A 27304-nucleotide genomic window follows, 5' to 3' on the forward strand; every position below is an offset into this window, starting at 1 on the left:
TCTAGAGCACGTCCACACCCAGTGAAAATATGCGGGGACGCGCTGACAATATTTCGTAGCCATACATGTAGCTCTGTGCATAGAGCTAATAGGGTTTGTAGCTCTATGCTCCATGGAAGCCTGTTTCAGACACGGCCTGAGCTGAGGCACCCGCCAGACATTGCATGGCCTTATGGGATACTTACCCAAGTAACCGGCTCGGCGAATCGGTTACTTAGGCCAGGCTCGAGTAAGCACGAGAAGTCACGTGAGAGGTAAATCGAACGCTGTCGCACTTGCACGAGTAGCGCAGGGGAAATAATCGAACGCACTGCTTATTTAACTGAAACACAACAATAATAAATTAATGGATACTCACAGCCATCATTGTGGAGTTTTTGGAACCTTGACTTCATCTCCAGTTTTAGCTTTAGGATTCCTTAAGAGTGTACCGTGAAAGAATGCTGCTCAAGTTGTATTATTACAGGCCAAACTTTTGAGGTGTCCTCTTGGTTTGGATAGATATAATGATGATGAAGCCAGAGATGAAGCAGAAGCTAGGGATAAAGTGTTTTCAAAAGATTTCACAACCCCTTTAATAGGGCTATTAAATACTAGAGCCCTAACTTGCTATATAAAGTGAAGCCTACTGTACGCATACATGTACATGTTTGTGCACAAACCTATGGAAAACTGGAATACAGCTACTTGTATATCTGCACTTGTATTCTATGCTGAGCTAATTAATGCCAAATACCGAAAGACACAATCAGTATTAAATGAGCGTTTTATTTTGCTGTGCGCAAACGCAAACATGTGCATCATACTTTTAGAAAATGTCGTTGTTCACGTTTGTTGTGCTTGCGTGTTGCATTTAGAGTACATTATTCCGAATTCATTCCATCTATTTTCATTATGTTCTACAAACAGGCCCGTAAATTCAAAATGCCATACAATGACAACCGTGATTAATATGATAGATGATGTGAGTATTGCATAAATTGTACAAGTGGAAGGCTTAAAATTTAATACGCCTCTTGCCATGTCAGGCTTATTTTTCCAGTATTATTCTTATCCAAGTTTGCCAAAGGTAATGAAGGATCAGGTTTCTGTATAAGTCGCTTATAAATTATGTATATTTAATGACATAATTTACCTCACATGTGATTATTCATCCTTCAAGCTACATGTTAAAGATTCAAACGGTAGGTGCACAAATCAAGATTAAGGACTGACTCTCACAGGTAAAACAATCAACTTTCAGTGAATAATCATCCTAGCAAAGGGTCAAATTGGACATAAAAACTGCTCCTACAGAACCACTAATTCATCATGAGCTGTCATATGTAGTGTGTCAGTTGTTAAATTCGAACTTGGAATTCTTTTCGCATCACTTATCCTTGCTAAGTAGTTTTTTTCTTAATTAGCAGGTACTGAAATTGAACATTAACTTGAAACAAGTCATAATTCTCCAGAACTCGATCACTCATTGCATAGCTTTGTTAAGGGTGATGAACATTCTATCTGAGCTAGTTTCTCCTCCTTCAAGCGTTGGATTGAATTCATTAGGTCATCAAGTCGCTCTGAATCGTTATCTACAGCAGGAGAATAACACAAACATATATTGAATTTAGAATTTGGTATTAAACTTTTGCTCTGTAATGGCGTATGTGCATGAACTGTAGAGGACAATCTCTGATCAACTAACGAGGAAATTAAGGGTAAAGAACATTACTACCTGTCAGTAAATTTGTCCAAAATTGGCCATGCTGTCCAAAACAAGATTGTCGTGCTGTCAGTTTCTATAAAATATAGTTTTACCAGGCCAATGCACTTAAGGGTTTGTACAAATGAAAAAGTCCAGCTCTTAAGAAGGTATCTCAAGTATTTTTATGACATTGAACCCTGAAGATACATGATTGCAATAGCTTGGATGTATGTGTCTTCCAAGATAGTGGAGGAAAATATATATTTATTACAACAGAAAGAGCGTCTGTTAAACGTAATTTGGTGTGTTCTTAATATTTTTCCGGACTTCGGGAAGTGAAGCATGTTGAATCTGACCCTTTCATAGAGAGAAAGTGCCCCCTTTAATGTTAACTGTTTTGGAAAAAATCACCGCATGAACTTGAATGGAGAGCTTCCACAGCAACACAGGAGATCCACAGGCACAACCGCCAGCTAGAACTGGCACCAAAGTTGGATCCGGGTATGAAAGTGATCAGAGTTGGATGCCATTTGAGTGAGGTTGTCCAAGGCATTTGAGTAAAGTTGTCCCGTTTCATGTCAGAAAGAAAGTCGAGAATGAGCTGGACAAACTGCTTCGCCTTGACATCATTGAGCCTGTACGCAATAAGCCAACCCCATAGGTTTCACCCATCCACGTGGTCGAAAAGCCTAATCGACCATGCGAGATTCGCATGTGTGTTGATATGCGAAACGTAAACACTGCCATCAAGCGAGAGCGTCACATTACACCCACCATCGACGACATTCTTGCCCGGGTCAACGGATCCACCATCGTCAGCAAACTTGACCTAAACGCAGGTTACCACCAAGTTGAATTGGCCCCAAGTCTCACCATCTGACTGTGTTTTCAACACACAAGAACCTGTTCCGTTACAAGCGTTTAAACTTCAGCGTTTGCTCTGCAGCCGAAGTTTTCCAGAACGCCATCTCTTCTGCGCTCCGCGGCCTCGCAGGCACACTCAACATCAGCGATGACATCTTAGTGTTTGGCCGCAGTCAACAGGAACACGACGCACGCCTCACAGCCTGTCTGCAACGCATTCACGAATGTAACCTGACTCTGAACAGAGACAAGTGTAGCTTCGGCAAATCACGTGTCGAATAATTCGGACATGTATTCAGCTCCACCGGCATCTCCCCCGGCAAGAAGAAAGTAGATGCCATCCAAAATGTACCTGACCCTACCAACACAAGCGAAGTACGCAGCTTCCTCGGACTGGTCACGTACTGTAGCCGGTTCATACCTGATCTTGCCACCGTTTCCGCACCCTTCTGCGAGTTGACAAAGAAAGACACACCCTGGCAATGGGGACCTGAACACCAGCTAGCACTCCGCCAGATCCGCGAAGGAGTTGCGCATTGTTGGAAAAATGAACTCGTAGTTGATGCCAGCCCAGTTGGCCTAGCTGGTATCCTCGCCCAACGCAATGACAAGGATGAACTTTTGATTGTTGCTCTCGCGAGCAGATCACTAATGCCCCAAACTCGATCGCATCTTTGCCACATTCTGCATGCTGAAGGTAGTCCGCACTGACAACGGACCACCCTTTAACAGGACGGAGTTTTTATCCTTCGCAGCCTACCTGGGGTTCCATCATCGGAAAGTCACCCCACGTTGGCCCTGTGCCAATGGGGAGGTGGAACGCTTCATGAAAACAGTAAAAAAGACATATCGTACTGCAATCGCTGATGGCATGCCATGGAAGCAAGGTCTGTACAAGTTCTTGCAAAACTACCACGCAACACTGCATGCCACAACAGGAGTTGTACCTGCTGCACTACTCTATGACAGGCCACTCCACACCCGTCTCTTTGAAACTCCACACAAGTCTCGGGCCAAAGCGGGCCCCGAACCCCACGCCGTAAGTTTTTTTGACCCACTTTTTAGTGGGACCAAATTTTTTTTGGCCCCCCAAAAAATTGTGTTCTGGATCCGCCCTTGTAGAGACATCAAAATAAGGACACTCAAACAGTTCAGAATTTATTTCGACATTGTTTTATTCAATCATCATCTTTAAATTCGACAGATTCCATTTTCACATGTGCATAACTTTTATTCAAGGTGGAACATGGGGAAAAGGATGTAGTACTCATTAATCTAAATTTGTCACCTAAGGCGCCCCATACCGATCGAGAATAAAGGCCAAAGGTCACTTAGTCAGAAGTCACGACAGCCCAAGCATCCCAAGTTACCCCAAACACCCCCCCCCCCCCCCAATCTACACCTATACACTTCTAAGTTGCTCTAGTGGCTTATTTCCTGACCATTGACAGGGTTTATTTTGACTGCCCCCAACAAAATATTTCATTCCCCCCCCCCCCCCCAGCAAAGTTTAGAGTCTGGTGCCGCCACTGAAAATTGAAAATTAGTGCCTCCATCACAACATTTAAATTGTGCCCCCCCTCTAGATTGAAACTGGTCCCTACAAAATTATAGTGCTCTTCACAATTATTTGTTACTTGTTTTAGTGAACAAAATGGTCACTGAACTGGCCATCAAAAGCAACAGTGCTCCTCTCGTGATAAAAAAAAAGGTCTCTCTACATAATGTCAAGGTAAAAGAAACACAAAGAGCAAAATGGACAAGATGTGATGCGATCAAGGTAAATGAGTCGTTTGTCAGAAATTTTAATTTGGAGATACAGGCCAAAATAGGGCCACTTCATCGCATCACTTCATCACATTGCTTGGTGTTCCAACTTCCATAATTTTTGCACTAAAGATGGTATCAGCATGCGGTTTTCACAGCAGTAATGCTGAGGTTGTATTCTCTCCAAATCTGTAATAAAAAAAATATTTGACCAGGGTCGACAAACGACTCGTGTAGCTTTATCGCGCATCACATATTCATAATTTGTTCCTCATCATACACATGTAGGTTTATAGTAAAATGAACAGGACCATATTTTTTTCTTCTACTTTCACACCGACTGAAGGTGCCCCTTTTTCTGAGCAAGTGCCCCATTTTGGTGTTGCCCCCCCCCCCCCCCCCAGTTTGAAAAGCCTTCCGCCACCCCTGATCCAAAAGGGATATTTCTTTTACTCACCCTGTACAATGGTATTGTATTCTTGCAGAAAAAAAGAAAGGCTGACGAGAAAGATAAAAAAAAAAGGAACATTGTAATTTTTTCATAGAAACTTTATATTCTGACCAGTACTGCATATCCCTGATCATAAATTGACTTTACTAACCTTTACAAAGTGATGAATTTGAATGTGATTTCCAGATTTTATTTTTGACCTTTCCTGGCAATTCCTACAAGTGTGCAGAAATTGTAAATTGTTTCAAAAAAAAAAAATTAGCACACAGACTGATTTGGGAATTGAGATAATAATGGTTAGTTATATACATATATATTTTTTTAAATCTTCAGTCAATTTCTCTTTTCCACTTATAATTATTATGCATAAACCTTGTCAGTTTTCCTTCATTGTAAAAAATTGATGAAAAAAATCTAAATAAATCAATACGTACACATGTATATATCAATTGATTGTAAGGATTGATACATAATGTTCTGTCAGAAGCCAATATGGCCCATCAAGCTGATGTTTATCTCCAGTTTCAGCGGCATGCAATGACAGAATATTTCTATCCCCCCGGATGGGATGCCAGTCCATCACAGGTAAATGCTGGTACCCATTTATACTCCTGGGTGAAGATAAGTGGGGGTGAAGTGGCTTGCCCAAGGACACAACTTTGGCCAGCAGCTGGATTTGAACCCTGTTATGTATATATGTCAGCATTTACATTTTTTTCTAGACCTCTGGTCAGAAGATTAGGTCAGAAGAAGTGGTGGCACAGATATATAGCAAATGACTTTCCAATGACCAAAATCAATCCTAGTGCGACTATAGGTAAAAATTGCCAAAAATAAAAAATAACGAACAATCGGTGTTATAACTTTTTTTGGCAAAAGTAAGTCAATGCAAACATGTCTTAAGTGACTTAAATGCCACTTACTGTTACTTAACTGCTGAACAACTAGCATAATAAGGCGAATGACAAGGCGAAAAAGTGTTCACATCCCTCCAGTCACCATCATGGACCTCGACTTCGCAGACAACTTCAAATTTGACCTCAAATGTAGCGGAGCAAGCCAGAAGGATGCTGCTGGTGGTCAAGAGAGTGTAAGAAGGTCATGCTACAGCTCAATGCCAAGAAGACCAAGGTCATGGCATTCAACACTGAGGACACCACTGTTACTGCCATGGATGGTACTGTGCTAGAGGTTTGCAGGGTTTCAAGTACTAGACTGCTTTGATCGCCTCAACGGAGCAGGGGCCTACAGATGGAGCGCACTCCACAACATGAAGTCAGCATAGAAATCTGAGCTCAGAGATGACTTCAAGTGCCGTCTATTCATCGGCACAGCAGAAGGCACTGGATGGGTGCTACATGCACATCCTGCACTTGGTGCTCAATGGCTATGAGAGGACTACATGCGAAGGTGTAAATTAAAGTCGGGGAGAAAGGAGGCTAGCTAGTCACTGTGTCTGCCACTCAGAGCTCGCTGCCTGCCCTCTCATACTATGGGAGCCCACGCAGGGCACCACCAAACTGAGTTGTTGGCACCAAACATCTGTTGACGTACTGAAGCCAGCCACTGGACAAAGAAATAAGGACTATCATGCTGAAGAGGGGCATACTGAGAAAAAGGACTCATGACACCCAAGTTGGTGATGTTCTTGTATGACTAATAGCATTTAGTCATTTTAGTTCACCAAATGCCATGAAAGATTGTAAACCCTGGAGTTTACAATGTGGCACATCATTTCGTTCCTGCATTCACCAAGTGCAAATTCAGCAATGACAATGAAATTCTTATATACCGAGCAGGGGCGGATCCAGGAATGTTTGCAGGGGGGGGGGGTCCAGGCCCATCGGATTTCTTTATGTCTGATTGTGGCGGACATGTAGGTAAGTATTATTACTATAATTGATATAATTTTGTTTTGGTGTCAGAGCGGGGGAGGGGGGGGGGTTCTGACCCAGAAAACCTCTCTTGATCTCTGCCCGACAGTGAGTGTCCTAAGGTAAAAGTAACTACAATTGTATGTCTGGCATTGGGAGTGGGTATTGTTCAAACTATATTTTAAAAACTAATCAGTATATATGTCAGCATTTACATTTAAAAGACAAATATGTGTTTGTACCTCACTTTAAGCAAGAGGATAGAAATTTAATTTTATAGGCAATTGTATTTTCAATCAGGCAATTGTATTTTCCAAAAACTGAAACAATGCTTTAAGCTGTTAAGCCTGCCCAATCACAGCAAGGTCCAAGGATGGACCCAACAACAATATCTTCTCCCAATTTTCCATTTTCCGCAAGTCCTGCAAATTCGAAAAGCGGTTGGAGGGGGGGGGGGCTGGGCCATATTTTGACGCTAGGGGCCCCTCTTTTTTTCTTAGCATGTTATTCACATTTCATAAAGATGTGCAGTTCAGGGAAGTCAAAAATAGTCATCTAGATTTCTCTTCATTTTAATCACTCAAACAAATACTTTCAAACGACCCTGGGGGGACACCTGGGGGGCACTGGGAATTTGTGCCCCCCCTCCCCCCCAGCCCCCACTTGGCTATGCCACTGATGACTCATGACATGGACTGGGACTAGGACTCGAGTCCGACTTGAGTCCAATTACCATTACTCGGACTCGGGTCATGATGACACATGACTCAGCCTTGGACTCAAACTTAACTTGCGTGACTTGGGACTCCACCAAACTTACCACAAATCACAAATTGTTTTGAAGACAACGCTTTCCTGAGCAAGCGATACAGTCTTTGCCGTGCAAAAGAAACACATTTAAGTACTGGCTGGCTTGTTTTGAAAAATGTACCCCAGCGTCCACACTTGATGTTATGTAAATACTAGCTTGATAGTGTTTGATACCAGATTATCTGACGCCTTGCCTTATTTGACATGTATGTATTTTTTTATTCCATCTTATGAATATTTCCAGTTCATTACATTAGAGAAAAGCTGTGAAAGAAATGGAACATTTACGCTGTGAGGTTTGAAGTTTATTTCCAATATAAATTAAGGGTAACTCATGACTCAGACTCAGATTCAACCATTGTGACACATGACTCGGACTCAACCTGCATGACTCAGGACTTAGGAGAGGCGACTCGGACTCAACTCGATGTTTGGTGACTCAAATACAAGTCTGCATGTGGCTGAAACATGCTATGTGGCCTACACGCAAAGTGGTTGGGCCTTATGGTCATTTCTGAAACGTTCCATTAGAGGGATGGGAGAAAACACATTGTCATCATTATGATACCATTAAGATTGGTCACCTGTGTGTCCTTGCTTTGGTTGCTCTGTTCTTTCTGGACAGGTTTGATGATGAGGCTTGCTTGCAAAAGTACAAGATGGTACTGATGTTCTGGGTGGTTGCTGTACCTAAAAATTCATTAAAAAGATCTCCCATTTTAACAAGCTAATTAAGTAGAACACACTTATTTATTTATTAATTTTTTTAGCAGCAGTCATAGATTAATCAATGCAATGCTCATAACACTTTTGATGCGCCTAAAGCATTTTCGAAGGCAGAATGCTGGACCGAGCAATTGTAGAAGTGGTGAATACTTTCAGTGACCTGCATCGTATTTCCAGAAATTACATAACAATTTTGCTGTGTAGCTACAATTGCAACATCGGAGCAATCGAGAGCCAATATTTGCAAAACAAGGACTTCTTTGCATTGCACATTGCTAAGGTATTGCATATATATGAAAAAAAGTAAAACTGCTGCAAACTGCTTACTGACTGGATGGACCTGGAATATATAAATCTTAAAATTAATCTATCCCCAGAAATCTAGCTCTCACGGGAAAGACCCCCGATGCCATGGCCAAACCCATGATTCCCTTGGTTACCACGTTTCACCCCAATCTCCCTCCCCTTCGCAAAATCACTAATGACAATCATCATATCCTCCACACTTCAGATCGCCTTGCCCGCGCCATCCCCGACGGCCCCACATTGGCTAACAGGCGTCCTCGAAATCTACGGGACTTGATTGTTCGAGCTGAAGTCCCTTCCTTAGATGCATCCCCTCCCACCCAGCATGGTACTTTCAAGTGCAGTTCCAGATGTGTTGTCTGCCAGATTCATATCCAGGAGTCTGACTCCTTTTCTGGCCACTCTTCTGTCACTACCCACAGAACCATTGGTAACATCACTTGTAACACCTCTAATGTCATATATCTCATTTCTTGCAGGGTCTGTGGAGTGCAGTATGTAGGTGAGACTAAGAATACGCTCAAGAAGCGTTTCTATGCCCACCGGTCAACGGTCAACACCAAGAAACTAGACACCCCTGTTGGTCATCACTTCAACCTGCCTAACCACTCCATTTCTGATATGATTTTGCAGGGCATTGAATCTCTTGGCCATCGCAAGGACTCAGTTCGCCTCAGCAGAGAGAAAGTGTGGATGAATCGTCTTCGAACTATTCAACCACATGGTCTCAACATCCAACTTGGAAATGACTAATCCTTTGCTTCCTCCATTGTCTTCTTTTACAGATAATCCACCTGGTCTTCCTTGTTTGTGTTTACCCATCTTCCCCCATCTTTCATCCCTTTCTACCTCCATACTGTCCCCCCCCCCCCCCCCCCCCCCGCATCATCCCTTCACTCTCACACTCTTTTGTCCGTTCCCACTCCCTGTGACCTTTGATCCTTCCCCTTTCTGGTCCCTCCCCTGTTTACACAAGACCCCTTGTGGTTTGCCCTCTCCCTTTGTTTCTTTGTTCTCTCATCCACCCTCCCCTGCATCTTTCCACACCTTTCACACCTAATCCTCCTTTTGTGTTTCTTCTTTCAGCCCTGCATGTTTGTGTGCACCCCCATGTTAATGTATGTACCTCTGTCATTTCTGTTTTAGCCTCTGAAGAAGAACTTGCTAAGTTCGCAACGTCAGGCCACATTAATTTTAAGAAGTACAATGTATTGCATATATGTAAGTCACTTAAACTTGCCAGTGAAGCCGCAACTGAGCAAAGGGCCTATCATCATCTTACAAATGTAATGCACAATTACACACTAACAATGGTTTCACACAAAAAAGGAAAGTTAGGGGAACCACTGGGAGGGACATTTGAACACATTGCTGATGGTGCATTGTGCCGAAGTTAAAATGCCACGGGTCCAGGCACATTCACCGTAAAATCAGTGTCCCCTCCATCTACCCTTTATGTATGGAGTCCCAAGTTGTTGTTTTTTTTAATGTGAGGGTCCCACTTTAAGTGTCAACCTCTGAGCCCAAGAGGGCGCCCTTTTAAGTGCAGTTCTCATATGCACTCTGCATGAAATAAGTGCAGGATAGCCAGAAACGATCCGGTAAATATCCCGTTTTTATGTTGCTTTTAAATCATGATTTGGGTGTAATGAATGAACAGTGGGTATCGTAAAGGATCACAGAAGTATCTGAAACTGGAGATTAATCTTGGGTTAGATCAATTTGCATTGATTTTGGATAACTTTTGTTGCCTAAACTTTGATTCACAGAACCCGCGTGTCACAACTTTTACACGTAGATTTTGTATTCAATTTGTACTTGTACACTGTGAAGCGTTGCTTTCTATACAGCATTACGCTCACGTGCGCGCTGTACATGTGGGAACTTTTGGTCACCTTTGGGGTCGTATCCATGACAATCGCGCACGGTACATGTATTATTTTCTATTTTAAGCTGCGCGCTGTGAAATGCATGATTTTACAGGGAAGTTTGTTTATAAATTTAAACTATATTTACATTACTTTCATGTATGCTAGGTACATTGCACAAGGTGATGACACAGGCTTATAATCCATGATTGCAAACCAACAAGAGTTGGGTGAGTCAAGGTTATATTTTGATTGCGTTTATTTACTATTATTATGTTGTAGAGATTTAATTATTTAATGCCGTAGAACTTGTATGATTAACTTTTGTATCAGATATTTATTTATGTTGTTATATTTCAGGGATTTGATACACAAGAGTTTTTATACACCAAGGATTTTATACACCAAGGATTTTAATGAACCAAGACCTGAATGAATTTCTTTGTTGGGAGTCCTCTTGCCGTGAGGGCACACACCCTCCAATCCGAAGGATCGTCAGTTCTTCAAACCCAGGGACGCTGCCGCCGGGCGTCGCCTACCCTCACATTACCATGAACGAAGACAAATAAAAAGATGCTATTGACAAACCTCTTGTGTTGGTTTTGATATCCTCCTGACTGGTCTGTACTTGCTTGATATTATCTTGACTGGTGAGGTATCATGCTGTGGATATCTGTCAGAACTTCCCCTGCCAAGCTAAGGATAAGCAATGAGAACTAAAGTCATTGTTTAATGTCAACACCTCAATTAAACTCACGTTATGTCTAAACCAACTCGTATTACTCGTACTTCTGAAACCTTCATTGACCATGTCTGGACATCTTGTCCAGAAATGTACTCACACAATGGTGTTTAACATCAACTGTAAGTGACCATTCACTAATCTATGCTGTGCATAAAGGTCAGCTCCTAAGGGGCCTGCCTGTAACATCAGGGGATGGTCGTACCGTACAGTTAATGAAAGTGATTTTATTAATGACCTTAGACAGGTTCCTTGGAGTGATATTGAAACATCTGACAACCCTGACCTTGCGTGGAACATTTTTGGGCACAACTATAGAATACAGGGCCACTTCACTCTATATCCGCGCCTCCGTATGGCTGCGTGGAGCCGTAGTCGACCTACCTCCGAGAATTGCACCCTCTACTGGCGCGCGACTCTGTGACTCCAAGACTCTGCGCTTCCACGGCTCCAGTGCCCCGTCACAAGCGCGCCCTCCCTTCCTCTGCGAGGAAATTAACATGGATATGGATGCTTCGTTCTAAAAAAAATGAAGTCCTAGGATCATTCATATGGATATGAGCCACAGTAGTCGACCTACTGCCGAGAATTGCGCCCTCTACCGGAGCGCGACTCCAAGACTCCAAGGCTCCGCGCCTCCATGGCTCCAGTGCCCCTTCACAAGCGCGCCTTCCCTTCCTTGAGAAGACAAGTGCATCCGCTGTACTTAGAATTTTTTGCACGTCTGCATATTATTGTACTTTATGCCCACTGACCCCATCTGTTTCCACGGTGACTGCTCTATGTTCCGACACCCCTATGTTCCGACAACCTAGATTGTGTTACTCCCGGTTAGGGTTAGGGTTAGGAATAGGAATAGGAATATGTGCAGTCGGAACATAGAGGTGTTGTAGTGAAATTCCTACAGCAGCTGTATATATTATGTGCAGTCCTGGCCGAAGAAATAAAAAGTCAGTTAAGTCCTTTTTTGTTCCGAGTTCTGCCCTAGTGGCCAAGGCATTTTTGTGTTCTATTGTGTTCAGTTCTTTTGACTGGGCAGGGCAGGGCATTCCATTCTACGCGTCGGTATATAAACCAGGAGCACATGCTTTCACCACCCCACTCCTTCGCTGTGTAGAGACTTAGCAGTGTTATAGTCGTCTACTCTACAGTTCCAGTCGCCATTTTTATGCCATATGTGTCCGGATACAGGAATAGGAACCATTAGGTAGTGTTTGCTCCTTACAGTGACTGTTCCCGTGGAAGGACACACTAGTTTTTGTATATACGCCTGTAAATAATTATCATCGACCAAACCAAGAGAAGTTTGACGAACAACCAGGAGTCCAGAAGAAGCCGCTGCAAGTTTAGAGCGCAGACTCCAGATATTAATTTAGGGTAAATATTTATAATATAACTTAGTCCCTAAAACTGGTGACCCTGACGTTGGCCGAAACTCTTTCATTTACATTTTCATTCCGTCGGCTAACATTAAAAATAAAATTTGTAGCGTTGTATAAAAATATTTCTCATAAGTAGTTCATAAGTAGGGAATGATTCGTTGTTTATTCGCTGCGGATTCGCGAGGACATAATTTCAACAAGTATCCCAAAGCATCACAGTTTCCTTTTGCCATTGATTATTTGACATATCGCGGTGCTAAAATTTATAATCTTGTAGGTCCAGTTGTCCGGAAACTTCATACTTACAATCAATCTGACCAAGTGATAGTCAGATTAGCCGCAGGAATTAATGATTTAACAACTTTTGTTTATGATACAACTCGCGATAGAAGAGTACTTAAGCCTTCTTAAGTTTTCTGAAATGTGTAGATCCTTTTCTTTTGACCGACAGGCACTTCGAAGTAATTCTTCAGTTTAGAAATTATGTACATACGTTTCATTTAATTTAAGTATATTTGTTACCCAAGTATGGCCAAAGCACCAGAGACAGTAGAACCTTTGTATGCGGTTAGCCTTAAATTGCCACCTTTTTGGCCACACGATCCTACAATATGGTTCGCGCAAGTAGAGGCGCAGTTTCAAACTCGCCAAATTACAAGCCAGTCAACTAAATTCGCGTACGTAGTATCGTCACTACAACCAGAAATCGCGCAAGAAGTTCGGGAACTATTAATTAGCCCTCCTGCAGGTGACCAATATGACAAGTTGAAATCGGAACTCATTAAACGAACATCAGAATCCGAGCAAAAAAGATTGCACCAACTTTTAATTTCTGAGGAACTCGACGATAGAAAGCCATCACAGCTTCTCCGCCGTATGAAGCAACTTCTAGGAGAAAACAATCTCGAAGAAAAAATCTTGCGACAATTATTTCTCCAACGTTTGCCTCAGAACATACAATTGATATTGGCATCGACTAGTGATAGTGTAGACTTAGAACAGTTGGCAGTTATTGCCGATAAAATCTTAGAAGTCGCATCTCCGCCCACAGTAGCCACTTCTACCGAAGTGAATGCAATGTCCTCATCCCACGCAATTGAATCGCAAATGGATGAATTACAAAGTCAGGTCAACCAATTAACAGCTCTAGTTCAAACACTTGTTGTCAACAGTCAACAAAGTAAACGTAACCGTGACTTTTCCTCTCGTGGGCGTAGTCGAGAGCGTTCTAAAAGTAAAAGTAAAAATACCGAAAGATACAGAAGTCCGTCTAAGTCTAGAAGTGACGTACCACGCGCGGGTTCCGAGTGCTGGTACCACTGGCGATTTGGAGACGAAGCTACTAAATGTGTCAAACCTTGTTCCTACACTGAGACTAAACCTAAGACGGCAAATCAGGAAAACTAGAAAGCCAGCAACTAGGGACGACGAGTTTGTCTGGCAAAACAAACAGTCGTCTATTTTATATTACAGACAAAACTACTGGTACTAGATTTCTAGTTGACAGTAAGCGTGATACCACCTACCAGTAAAGATAAATGCAACTGTAGTTCATATACGTTACAAGCGGTTAATAAAACCCCCATTACCACTCACGGAGAGAGATCTATGACTTTGAATATCGGATTAAGGCGTAATTACAAATGGATTTTCATTATCGCAGCTGTGCCTGTACCGATTATCGGCGCTGATTTCCTGAAGCATTTTTCTCTAGTGGTAGATGTTAAAAATCGCAGGTTAATTGATTCACTAACCGAACTGACAGTTTCAGGTAACAAAGCCTCTGTAATTTCACCTAGCCCAATATTTGCCATGCCTAACAGTGACAATGCTATTACTTCCTTGCTTAGCCAATATCCAGAAATAACTAGGCCAAACTACAAGGAAAATTCCGTTAAGCACAATGTCACTCATCACATTAAAACTACTGGACAACCAGTGTATGCACGTCCTAGACGACTTGCTGCAAACAAACTGCCAGCAGCTAAAGCCGAATTTGATCATATGTTGGAATTAGGGATTATTCGCCAATCAGATAGTCAATGGTCCTCACCTTTACACATGGTGCCTAAAAAATCCGGTGATTGGAGACCTTGTGACGATTATCGTGCTCTAAATAATATCACAGAACCCGATAGATACCCCATTCCGCATATCCACGATTTTACGTCAAGTATACATGGTAAAAAGATCTTTAGCAAAATCGATCTAGTTAAGGCTTACCATCAAATACCTATTGCGACTGAAGACATTCCTAAAACCGCGATTACTACACCTTTCGGCCTCTTCGAATATATTCGTATGCCGTTCGGTTTAAGGAATGCAGCTCAAACATTTCAGAGATTTATCGATCAAGTCTTGCATGGTCTCGATTTTGTTTACGCATATATCAATGATTTATTGATAGCGAGTGATGATGCCGAACAGCATGAATGTCATCTTAGGCTACTTTTCGATCACCTTCGTGAATTTGGTGTTGTAATCAACCCAAGCAAATGTGAGTTTGGAGTAACTAGCCTAGAATTCTTAGGTCATAACATCGACTGTCGCGGTATCAGACCTTTGGAAAGTAAGGTTAAGGTTATCCAAGACTTCCCAGCACCAACCTCACTGCGTAAACTGCGAGAATTTTTGGGATTGATACATTTCTATCGGCGTTTTATTCCACACTGCGCTGACATTTTGCAACCTTTGACAGATCTTCTTTGTTGCAAGCAAAAGAACATTGCGATTGTGCTTTCAGAACAAGAATTACTTGCCTTTCAAAGAGCTAAATCCACTCTAGCTGAAAACACCTTGCTAGTCCATCCAGTTAGCGATGCTCCACTTTGTTTAATGGTCGATGCGTCAAATTTTGCGGTTGGTGGTGTACTTAATCAGTGCATAGATAATGAAATGAGACCAATCTCGTTTTTTTCTAAGCGTTTACAGCCAGCAGAGACCAGGTATAGTACATTTGGTCGTGAGTTGTTGGCCGTATACTTATCGATACGCCATTTCAGATACTTTCTAGAAGGTCGTGATTTTTATATCATAACTGATCACAAACCTTTGATTTACGCATTCAAGGCAAAGCCAGATCGCTACTCACCGAGAGAAATTCGTCATTTAGACTACATATCTCAATTCAGTACCGACATACGCCACATTAAAGGCAAAGAAAACGTTGTAGCAGATGCGCTCTCAAGGTATGACGTGAACTCACTTAATCACACAAGCCTATCAAACACAATTGTGGATTTCGATCAAATAGCACTTAAGCAAAAGACAGACCCAGAGCTAATTAAGCTACGTGAATCGTCTAGTCTTCATTTTGAAGAATTGCCTATTCTAACATCACATAATACCATTATTTGTGATACATCAACTGGTCAACCACGCCCATATATTCCATCAGAGTTTAGGCATGATATATTTGATTCACTCCATGGTCTATCCCATCCAGGCATTAGAGCAACACAACGCTTAATAACTCAAAGATTTGTATGGCCTTCTATCAATAAAGATGTTCGAAATTGGACCAAACATTGCATTCAGTGTCAACGTGCCAAGGTACATCGTCACACAGTGACTCCGATAGGTACCTTTGCAACACCTGACGCTCGTTTCAGCCATGTACATATTGATATCGTCGGTCCCTTGCCTCCATCTAATGGTTTTTCATACTTACCAGGTGGCCTGTAGCAATACCAATTTCTAACATTACTGCAGAAACAGTTGCAAAAGCTTTTGTCAGCAATTGGATAGCCACATTTGGCGTCCCTACTACAATTACTACTGATAGAGGTAGCCAGTTTGAATCAAATCTTTTCAAGCATCTATCACAACTACTTGGTACAAAACGTACTCGCACCACTGCTTACCATCCAGCTGCAAATGGATTAGTTGAACGATTTCATCGTTCCCTCAAATCAGCTTTCAAAGCACAAAGCGAACCAAACAGATGGACCGAGTCATTGCCACTCATATTACTTAGTCTTCGTTCATCTCTGAAAGCCGATCTGGGATGTAGTGCTGCAGAGTTAGTTTTTGGTTCCACTCTTCGATTACCAGGAGAGTTAGTAGTACCTGTCACAAATTTAGATAGCCTAGACCCTGCCAGTTATGTTGACCGATTACGTCATCAAATGTCTGAACTTAAACCGAAATCAACTAGACCTAACCAACACCCTAGTCAAGTATCTAAAGATTTGTTTTCCTGTACACATGTCTTTGTGCGTGTAGACGCTGTCAAAAAGCAACTGCAACCTCCTTATAATGGTCCATATCGCGTCATTGACAGAAGAAATAAATATTTCATTCTTGACATCAATGGTAAACATGATTCAATTAGTGTTGATAGGTTAAAGGTTGCCCATACTGATTTCGAGTCCAAAACACCAACTCCAGATCAACAAAGTGATCAGAAACAATTTGTTCCATCCAGCATCACTCCAGACAAATCAGAAAGATTCACTCGTTCTGGACGGCGTGTACGCTGGCCAAGCAGATATTTGCAGACAGTCTTTGTAAATGAATAAATTTTCTTTTTGTAAATGTTTTGGTAATTTAATATTTTTTTTTATTATCGATCACATTTTTGTGTAACTGTGATCTAGAAGGGGGCTACTGTAGTGAAATTCCTACAGCAGCTGTATATATTATGTGCAGTCCTGGCCGAAGAAATAAAAAGTCAGTTAAGTCCTTTTTTGTTCCGAGTTCTGCCCTAGTGGCCAAGGCATTTTTGTGTTCTATTGCCCATTGTGTTCAGTTCTTTTGACTGGGCAGGGCAGGGCATTCCATTCTACGCGTCGGTATATAAACCAGGAGCACATGCTTTCACCACCCCACTCCTTCGCTGTGTAGAGACTTAGGAACCGGGAATAGGAACCATTAGGCAGTGTTTGCTCCTTACAGTGACTGTTCCCGTGGAAGGACACACTAGTTTTTGTATATACGCCTGTAAATAATTATCATCGACCAAACCAAGAGAAGTTTGACGAACAACCAGGAGTCCAGAAGAAGCCGCTGCAAGTTTAGAGCGCAGACTCCAGATATTAATTTAGGGTAAATATTTATAATATAACTTAGTCCCTAAAGTATAACCGTTTCCACACTTAGACCTTGACAATCAATTCCTGACATCGTTCTCTCTGACAGCATTACTCCTATCCTCATATCGCCGGCCTCGATCCAAGGCTCCAAGTACACAAAAAAAACTTGCTCTGGCGTGGCCCTGCATTCTATAGGTACTCCCATTTTTGAGGATATTTTTGTTCTGATGTGTGATAAACATGCTCCTTTTAAACAAATTCAAATTCCTATTGTAGTAATGTGACAAGAGAAGGTTTTATGGGAAGACAATGCAATGTGTTTATTCCAAGATGGCGACTTACATGGCAAGGTTATTACATGTGCATAACATGTTGAACACAAGAGGGGGCTGTACAACATAGCCATGTTGGCTTACTCTACACCTCCCCTTAAAGTCCAAAGAGTTATGGGAAGTTAGGGGCCATTCAGAATTTTCAATGTTTTAAAATTTCAATCTTTTGTCCAAATTGTGGGTGGGTGGGTCAAGCTAAATAATTGAAAATCGAAATTCACTTTCCATGGAAAAAAGATAAAAACAACAAAGAAAGATAGATCTGTTGACTTGCCTGAACTACGCGCAAGCGTTCCGATATCGCGATGCGTGTTTCTTTTCCAACTTCGTCCCCTGTATGTACTGTACATGTACTTCATGTACGTGTATATATAGACCCACTGTGGCATGAGGGATGTGGTTTTTCAGTAGACTTGGACGCCGGGCGTTTGTAGCGGTTAGGCCGTGCAGAGGCAGCAGGGTACCAGGTGTACTTGATCGGCTCTATAACACGCCGCGGGTGTCGATTACCCATCGCTATAACAACTGGACTATTCAACCACTGGACTCCAAGACTACGAGGACCGCAGCCTGTGATGTGATGTCTGCCCAAACCTGATTTTTTTTCTTTCGCTTGTACCCCCCGCCCTGCAAACAGGGGGGGGGGGGGGGGGGATATGAGCGAATGTTTTTCTCAGCTTCCTCACGTGTCAGGCACAACCTCTTATGTCACATGTCATCCACCTCATCCAGAAAACAACAAAACCACAGTCATCTTTGTGGCTTCCAAAACTGCAACCTGTCATTCCCAACAGCATATCAGCTGGCAAAACACAAGAAAACTGAAGGTCACCAGTGCAAAAGAGGAAGACCGACAACTTCACGCCGTCACTGAACTAGACACATGAACATGGGTATACATGTTCATGTTCAAGTATATGTACATGCAAGTGCATGTACATGTACATGTTCAGTTTTTTATTAATCGAAATGGGTGGGTGGGTGGGTCAAAATAATTTGGAAAAAAAGTCGAAATTTTAAAACATTGAACATTTTGAATGGCCCCTTAACTTTGTGACTTGAGAAGAGTTTTGAGCTAGTATGTTTTCTCTTTTTTTTTAACTAGCAGAACATGCAACTAACAGTTGATTATATATAAGGTTAGACAATGGTTAAGAGTCCACAGTCGAAGTGTCCATGAGTTTACATTGGATGTATTGATTAGGGCACTTCAGTTGCGTCGCACAATGCCCTGATCGGTTTGAACTACATAGGATCAAAGTGATTGGGATTTCTCAACACCTTTGCCCTCGTGGTTTTGGTCTCGAATCCAGACCAAATAACCTGGCTGCAGAGTGGGCAGTTCCTGTGCTTTGTGTCTCTTGTTGAAGGTCATTTGTTGAGCTGATCTGTAGGCATCCTCTCTGGTACGGACTTTGTCAAGATCCTCATCTATGCACCCTTGGTTTCAGAGTGCTTGGCAGAACAGGAAGTTGTTTGCATAGACGCCTGCCTATCAGTAATTCACTTGGAGATAGGCCATTTTGAAGTGGGGTACCTACATGTGAGAAGGGCAAGGTACGGATCTGAGTTTTTCTTGAGGAGTGCTTTTGCAGTACGAACTGCTCTCTCAGCCTCCCCATTTGCTTGTGGATATCGCGGCGAGCTTGTGGCGTGCACAAATCCATACATTGCTGCAAACTGTTGGAAAGTCTTGGCACTGAACTGGGGACCATTGTCAGACATGACAATATTGGGTATGCCATGCACTGCAAAGATAGGTTTCAGTGCTGCTATCCCGCTGTGTGAGGTTTGCTCGTTGAGTTGTTTGACTTCTATCCAGCGGGAAAAGTAGTCGATGACTAGGAGGTAGACATTCCCGAAATGCTGGAACAGACTCATGCCTAGTCGTTCCCATGGGCGTGATGGGAAGGAGGCAGGCATGAGCGGTTCTTTTATCTGAGGTCGTTCTTTGGCGCATGTGGTGCATTTGGTGACCATTTCCTCAATACCTTTTGACAGTCCAGGCCACCAGACCGACATTTGTGCTCTTGCACGACACTTGGTGATGCCGAGGTGTCCCTGATGTATGCAGTCGAGGATTTCCAGATGCATTGTTCTCGGGAACACTATGCGTTCGTCGTACAGCAGTAAGTCGTTGACGATCGCGAGATGGCTCCTGCTTTGCCAGTATTGGCGAAGTAGTGGGTTGTGGGGCATGTATGCTGGCGAACCTGTTAGGCAGTACAGTCTGATTTAGGAACATTCCTCATCTGCCTTTTGAGTTTGGCTGATTTCGCAGAGGCGTTGTGAGGAGGTGGTAAGTGTGTTGACAACAACACAAAGTTGTCTGTGTCCACGACGAACGCAATGTTGGATTTCTCAGGGATCCCGACTGGAGCTCGTGAAAGTGCGTCGGCTGTTGTCTGATGTTTGCCAGGCACATACATGATTTGTGGGTTGAATCTCATTAGTCGGAGACAAAACCGTAGAATGCTTGGTGGCATTTTTGACTGTTCAGTCATGCTCAAAAGCGGCACTAGGGGCTTGTGATTCCTTTTCTATGACTGCATAGCGCTTCTCTGTGTCGCTCAGCGATCTCAATGCATAGCACACAGGGCGGCGATTGCAGTCATCTTGAATTCGGAGCAGAACTGCACCGATACCTGTCATGGAAGCATCGGCTGGGATGATTGTTGGGCGGTTTGGATCATAGTGAGCGAGGATCTCAGAGGAAACGAGTGTATCCTTTAGTTGCTGAAATGCTCGCTGTTGTGCCTCGCCCCAATACCAGGCACTATCCTTACGGAGTAGCTGTCGTAGTGGTTCATTGAGATCAGCTAGTCCAGGGATGAATTTCCCCAGCTGATTCACCATGCCCATGAACCGTTGTAGCTCTGTGATGTTTGTGGGTGTGGGGAACTGGACAATGGCTGCTGTCTTCTGGGTATCTGCACGGAGACCAGATGCATCTACAATGTGGCCAAGGAACTTGATTGTGTTCCTTGTAAACTCACACTTGTTAGTGAGTGTTAGTCAGTGTTGTAGTCGAGACCGGATAGTCCAAGACCAAGACCGAGACCTGAAGTTGCAAGACCGAGACCGAGACCGAAATGGTCCAAGACCGAGACTGAGACCGCAGATGATAAATAACAGTAATCTAAATAAAAAAAACAAGACACTAATTACAGCTGAACAGTCTGTCCTGGAGATGATGATGTCGATGGGGATGTGATTCATGTGAAGGAAGTGATTGAAAGCTAGGAATCACTTGTACCTGCTTAATTGTGTCATGCGAGTGCTCTTCATGTTTGCTTCATACCATAAATTACAACATGGCAACAGAATTTGTTATTGTCACAATCAATTAAAAAATTGGAAACAACCTAGTTTAAAGAAGGGCAAAACCTAATTGATGAACTCCATAATTGTTGCCACTTTTTTTAAATTATTTTTTTTTAAATATTGTTTAACTACTATAAAGTGTAAATCTGATGAAGAAACTCTCAACTTAGGAGTACGACAATTTTTACTAATTTTTTGCAATGTTGGAACTTGACAAAAGTAAAAAGTTGAAGGTGGATGTTTCATCTGTTATAGGGACTCGGACCCTAAACTCCACAGCCACCCCTTGGTTTCAGCTATGACTACTAACGGATATTTAAATGTAACTTTAATTTTACATTGGGCCTCCTTGTAAACCTGATTTCCAAAAAAAATTGGAGCATTAAAACATTGATTTATTTTTAAAATATCAGTCATGGAATATCGACTTGCACATGTAGACCCAAAAGTTGAAAGGCGGTAGCCAGATATGAATTTTTATTTTTTTTCTGACTGGGATTTTGCTTTCTGAGGGAATAATGGGGTACTTCAAATGAGCAGCCAGAAAATCGAGTCTTATCACACACTGTCATGGCAACAGTGAATGGTAACTGGTAAGAGTGTGTAAATTCATTGCTGGAAAATCAGGTAGAAAAATGTACTCTTTCTCCAAAATATTATCACAAATTAAAGAGAAGATTGGGGTCGAAAATGTCACTAATTTGGAGCGCCTCATTTATTTAAAAAATAACAAAAATACTTAACACCAACAGGGGTGGGCTAATTAACAATACAATCCCCGAAAATGGTTGTCCCTTATTGCATAAATTGGTACTTACTTTGCTTTATGTGCGCGACCCAAATTTCGACATTTTGGCTGGTCTCGACTCGAGACCAGCCAAAATATTGAGACCAAAGGGGACCGAGACCAAGACCGAGACCACAGCTACCGAGACCGAGACCGAGACCAGCAAAAAGTGGTCTCGAGACCAAGGCCGAGACTGAGACCGATCTCGAGACCTACAACACTGGTGTTAGTCCTGCCTCTTGCAGTCGTTGTAGGGTTGCTCTCACCCTGTGATCATGTTCAGCTTGAGATGTACCGTGGATGAGTATGTCGTCCATGTGGCATATGACTCCCTCGAGGCCCTCCAGAATATTTCCGGTGCAGAACTTATGCCAAAGGGCAGCCTGTTGAAACAGTATCGACCGAAGGGCGTGATGAATTTCGTGAGCAATTTTGACTGATCATCCAGTGGAAGTTGCCAGAAACCACTGTTGGCATCGAGCTTGGAGAATATCGTGCTTTTACCCGGCTAGAATTTCGTCGACAGACAACATGGGGTGAATCTCGCGCTCGACCTCTTTGTTTAGCTGTGTGAGGTTGACATATATGCGCACAGTGCCATTTGATTTGGGCACTGGAACAATTTCCAAGCACCAATCAGTTGGTACAGTCACTGGCGAAATCACTCCTTGTCTTTAGCATTGATTCGATTTCTAGTTTTACCTTTGGAAGAAGCGGATGCGGAATTTTCCTTGGCGTATGTAGACTCACAGGCTTGGCAATTTGGGCGGAGTGTGATGTGGTACTCCGTCTTGAGTTTGCCCAAACCCGTGAAAAGAGCTGAAAATTCAGCACGGAAACTGGCTGGTGGTGAACTTGGTTGAACCTCATTGATTCGTTTGATGAGGCCAAGTTCGATGCATGCTCTTTTGCTGAGCAAGGAACAGTGTTGGCTTTGGATGATGTACAGTTGTTCCTTGATTTGTCCCTGCCGATACTGAAGTGTTGCATCTAGCACACCAAGTACAGGAAGATGGGTGCCGCCTGGCCCGCGTGGGGTTGACTTGTTGTATTTAGCTTCTGTCCAGCTAGCCAAGGCTCAGCATCGCTGACGACAGAAACTGTTGCCCCAGTGTCCAACTTGAAGCATGTTTTGTGTCCATTGACAGATATCTCGGCTGTCCAGTAGTCTTTGTTGCAGGAGACTTCACCAAGGAATGGTAAGTCTGAGTCATCATCTAGCAGATCCTGCACCTCGTGAACTACAAACACTTTTGTAATGTCCTCTTTTGTGACAGTTCAAGCAAATCGAGTCTTTGGCAGGGCAGTGAGCACGATTATGTCATTCTTTCCCACACCATGGGCATGGGTGTGGCAGATGACTGTGCATTTTGGCGTTGGCTTTGTCCGATTCAACTCGTTCCTTTGTGGGATGCAGATGACGACCGGAGGTGATCGACTTGTGAAGGTGAGTCTATTTCACCGCTCACCACATCTCGGTTTAATTTTCGTGATTTCGCCTGGCAGCAGATCTGGACTGCTTTGTCAAGGGTGAGGTCAGATTTGGAATGGAGATGATCTGACAATTTCTCATCTGACACCCCTATGACTATTCTATCTCTTATGAGACTGTGTTTCAGTTCCACGTATTCACAGTGGTCAGCTAGACGGTACAGGTCCTTAATGAAAGCATCGATAGGTTTCCCTGGCTGTTGCTTTCGTGTGTTAAAGCGAGCCCTTTCTACAATGACATTACTGTTACATGGTTCTATCTAAGATTGAGGCTTGGAAAGACGACACATATCGTCTCTCTAGTTGCCTGTGGTAGGTGCATACCCAGTGGCATACCTATCCCAATTTGGGACACACTCTCGGGCTTTGCACCCAGGTCAAAAACAGCAGTAAAACTAGAAGGAGGCTGGGAATTTGCATTAGGACTACATGTACTACCATACTCACCCCAACCCCCTAAAGGGGAGGGACCAGCTACTTGCGGAATAGCCACTGGATGGATGATTGCCGTAACTTCTAGCAAGGCCTCGGAGCTAGTGGTACTGGAGGATTCGCAGCAATCGTGCCCTCATTAGTCCTCTTTGTCTCAGTTGGTGCTGCGTCGACCTGGCCATCATCAAAATGGGTTGGCCGGCTCACCAAGTGCCAGGGTCAAGGCATTGTTGCAATAAAGTAGGCGACAGTTACTTTTTTAAACAAGAGCTTAGTTGGATGCGGAACCAAGGAAAACAATTGAGTCTAGGCAAAATTGTCAAACTTTCTCCGGCATAAAGGTCGTCAGCTAGATAGTCAAGGAGAAATCCAGTTAACTCCAGTTAGAAGATAAACTTGTTGAACCTTTTGCTGGCTACATGGTTGTCAGCAAGACAAATAAGAGTATATCCCACTAAAACTTCAAGGAGAACTCCAGATAACTCAAATCAGAAGATAAATCAAACTTTCACTGGCGTAAAGGTCATCAGCCAGATAGAAAAGAGTCCAGGCGAACTTGGTTCAATAAATACCAGTAAATCCAGCAAGATATACTCCAGGCAAATTCAGCCCAAAAACTTTCAAGAGCAATTGCAAGACTTTCGCCGGCTTTTAGAGTATATCTCGCTCAAAATTATAGGAGAAATCCAGTTAACTTCAGAAAGTGATTTAACTTATTTAGAAAAACTTTTTCCAAATAGGTTTTGATGATGCTTCATCAAGAGGCTGTGACAAAGTGAGGTGGGGTATAACTAAAGCCCCCTATTTCCCCCATCTTCCTGGGTACAGTAAGCTCATTGGTTGAACTTTGACCCTCTTTTCTCCTGATTGGAGAAGAGCCTACAACTAATTTCCCTCTTATCTGCATAACACAGGATCGCCTTATCCGGGAATGGCTCTGGGGGGGGGGGGGGCTCAGCGCCTAGTGCGCACGGCCGTCTGTGTGCCTCTTCTATTCGTAAAAAGGGGTGTGCAGAATAGTGATAATAGAAATATCCCTTTTAAAGTCGTAATTTTAACGCTTTCTGGTTTCTACAAACATTATTCAAGCTATTGTTCTATAGCAAATGAGTATATTAGTCCACTTTATTCTAGAAAAGAATCTGTATTCGCTTCATTCTATCATGCAGTGAATCCTGCACGCTACCACATGCTCGCATTCACTTACCATGTAGTAGCACCTTCAATGATGCCCCTATAATTGCCTCACAAAAACAATAGATTTTGTGGAAACTCTTTTTAACATTTCCTTTTTATTCCTTGAAAGGATCATTTTAAAGTCTCATCTCTACTCCGTAGTCGTTTAAAGGAAATCCCTCAGGTCAACATGACCACTTTTTGGCCAAATTTATGAACATGACGAAACTCAAAATGGTTTATCTCAAACAGTATTTATAAGTTCAAAGCCAATTTCAGTACGTTGGCATTTTTCAACCCCCCAAAAATTATTGATAAATGAAGTAAATGGCCAGATTTATTCCTCAGCCAATCACATCTGTCTCCAATACAGTGTTGCTAATACAGTGTTGTAATCTCTGTGTCATGTAATAAGTAGGCCTCCATATTAAGTCAAATCACTATTGAAGATTTACATGGGAGGGTAATTTTTGTCAGGGAGCTTAGCCACTGCATTTTTTCTCGTAAGTCTACATACCTCATTATTAAGGGAGGTTTCACTGTCCACGCTGGTATGTGTTGAAGTGAGTGATCTTGCCACAACTGAATTATTGTTGACAAGACCTTCTAAGTTATCCAGCTTGTCTTTCAGGCAGTGTAGGGTGGAGTTTGTTCTCTCCTTGGCGCAGTCCAGCATGTCAGCCTGATAGGATACACGCTGATCGATTAGAAGCTGTGGATGGCAATGGAATATTTTGACAAAGTTAACCTTATGTCAGCTCAACAGCTTGACAGGAAACAAGCTGATAGATTTGAAGCTGTGGATGAAAATAGTACATCGGGCAAAGTCAGTCTTGTTGTTTGTTCTGAATTTGCAGGGTTGGCGATTTTTGTGATTTTATTATTAAATTAATTTTTTTTTTTTTACTTTCAACATATTGATATGTATAAAAATGTGTCTAAATCTCCCCATGCACCCTTATACCCATCACTAAAGAGTTTACAGGTTCCTGTTATACCCATCATCCAAAAATCTCTATCAATTAATAACTGCTTTTCAAAAAAAATTGTATTGAGTCAGTGATTTACAAACATCACCGATTGATTGCATCTACATATAGTCTACATCATTGGTTTGATGGTATATTAAAGCCAGAGTCCATCATTTGCAGCTATCCAAAAAGTAACTGGCGTAATTTTGTTGAAAAACATACTTGGTTGAAAGATAGTAATGGGACTAAACTCCCTATTTAATTATTGTTTCTGGCAAGCTGTCATTTTGAAGAAATCAACGATACAAGGCCTTTCCAACGGTGCGTCTTAAGGGAATATACAACATTTGCAAACATCGAAAAATAAAATTACCAAGTTTTTACGAAATACCTTTATAGGATGTTGGTAAATGACAGTCTAAAGCATCCTGTAAAATTATGGCACCTGGTATACTGTCATTTTCAAGAAAAGTGGTATTTTTGTATCAATTTCCAACGCTGATCGGCCGATCAGCGTTGGAAACAACTGGCTTTTTTTCAAATACTGGCCCCAATTGACCATTGCACTTGTTTGCAATCGATTACAAATCTATGAACGGGTACGAGCCAGCTAGACTGGTTCCCTGACCTTACAATTCCCCAATGTATGTAAACTGCTCTGTTTCTTCTTATATGGAGTCAGGGAACCAGACTACAGGAAAATGATCGTTTTTCTTGGTTTTTATAGCATTTTCGAACCCAAAACCTCCAAAAAGTCAGTGTAACTATATTTGCTTTATATTTCCAACCCCCCAATTCCATCCATTTCTGAAAAATACAGCAAAAGCAAATGATGTATATTCCCTTTAAGAAGCACCGTAGGAAATTCAAATTAGTAGTTTGTTTGTTTTTTTCGGCGAATCACGCGCCAACGACATCGCGTAGCTACAATTGGCTCAGTGAGAGCGTGTCTCGGACGCTGAATTCAGGCCCAATTCAAAACATGATTCAGCACCTTTTGATTTGAAATCGAGATCCTAGAATGGTGTTTTTCTCGAAAAATGCAGCTGAAGCTAAGCTGAAACTTCATCAGATTGGTTGTTCAGCATCCTTTTTCAGATATTGAGCACGTTTGTTGCTTCAAACGAACAAAACGCACAAATTAAAAATGATGGACTATACCTTTAATACTGAAGACACTTTGAAGGTGCATGGCTTGATTGATACAGCTGATATACGTTGTGGATATGGATGAAAAATGTGATGTATGGTACGTGTACATGGTAGCCAAAAAAATAATAC

General features: G+C 42.3%; 1 protein-coding gene across 3 annotated transcripts; it reads right to left on the bottom strand.

Moving 5' to 3' along the window:
- Positions 1 to 537: 537 nt before the first annotated feature.
- On the bottom strand, positions 538 to 25785 carry LOC119739404. Of its 3 annotated transcripts, none has more exons than XM_038214347.1 (4): positions 25570 to 25785; positions 10942 to 11049; positions 8038 to 8143; positions 538 to 1574 (listed from the first exon to the last, which is right to left on the bottom strand). In XM_038214347.1, the coding sequence occupies exons 1-4, from the start codon at positions 25726 to 25728 to the stop codon at positions 1462 to 1464; spliced, it is 486 nt and encodes a 161-aa protein (XP_038070275.1). In that variant the 5' UTR covers positions 25729 to 25785; the 3' UTR covers positions 538 to 1461. The 3 variants fall into 3 exon arrangements, with proteins under 3 accessions (XP_038070275.1, XP_038070276.1, XP_038070274.1); XM_038214348.1 differs by lacking the exon at positions 538 to 1574 and adding an exon at positions 4724 to 5839; XM_038214346.1 differs by lacking the exon at positions 538 to 1574 and adding an exon at positions 5846 to 6335.
- Between the last annotated feature and the right edge of the window lie 1519 nt (positions 25786 to 27304).

The sequence above is a fragment of the Patiria miniata genome, unplaced genomic scaffold, assembly GCF_015706575.1.
Source record: "Patiria miniata isolate m_02_andy unplaced genomic scaffold, ASM1570657v1 HiC_scaffold_30, whole genome shotgun sequence".
Classification (NCBI taxonomy): Eukaryota; Metazoa; Echinodermata; class Asteroidea; order Valvatida; family Asterinidae; genus Patiria; species Patiria miniata.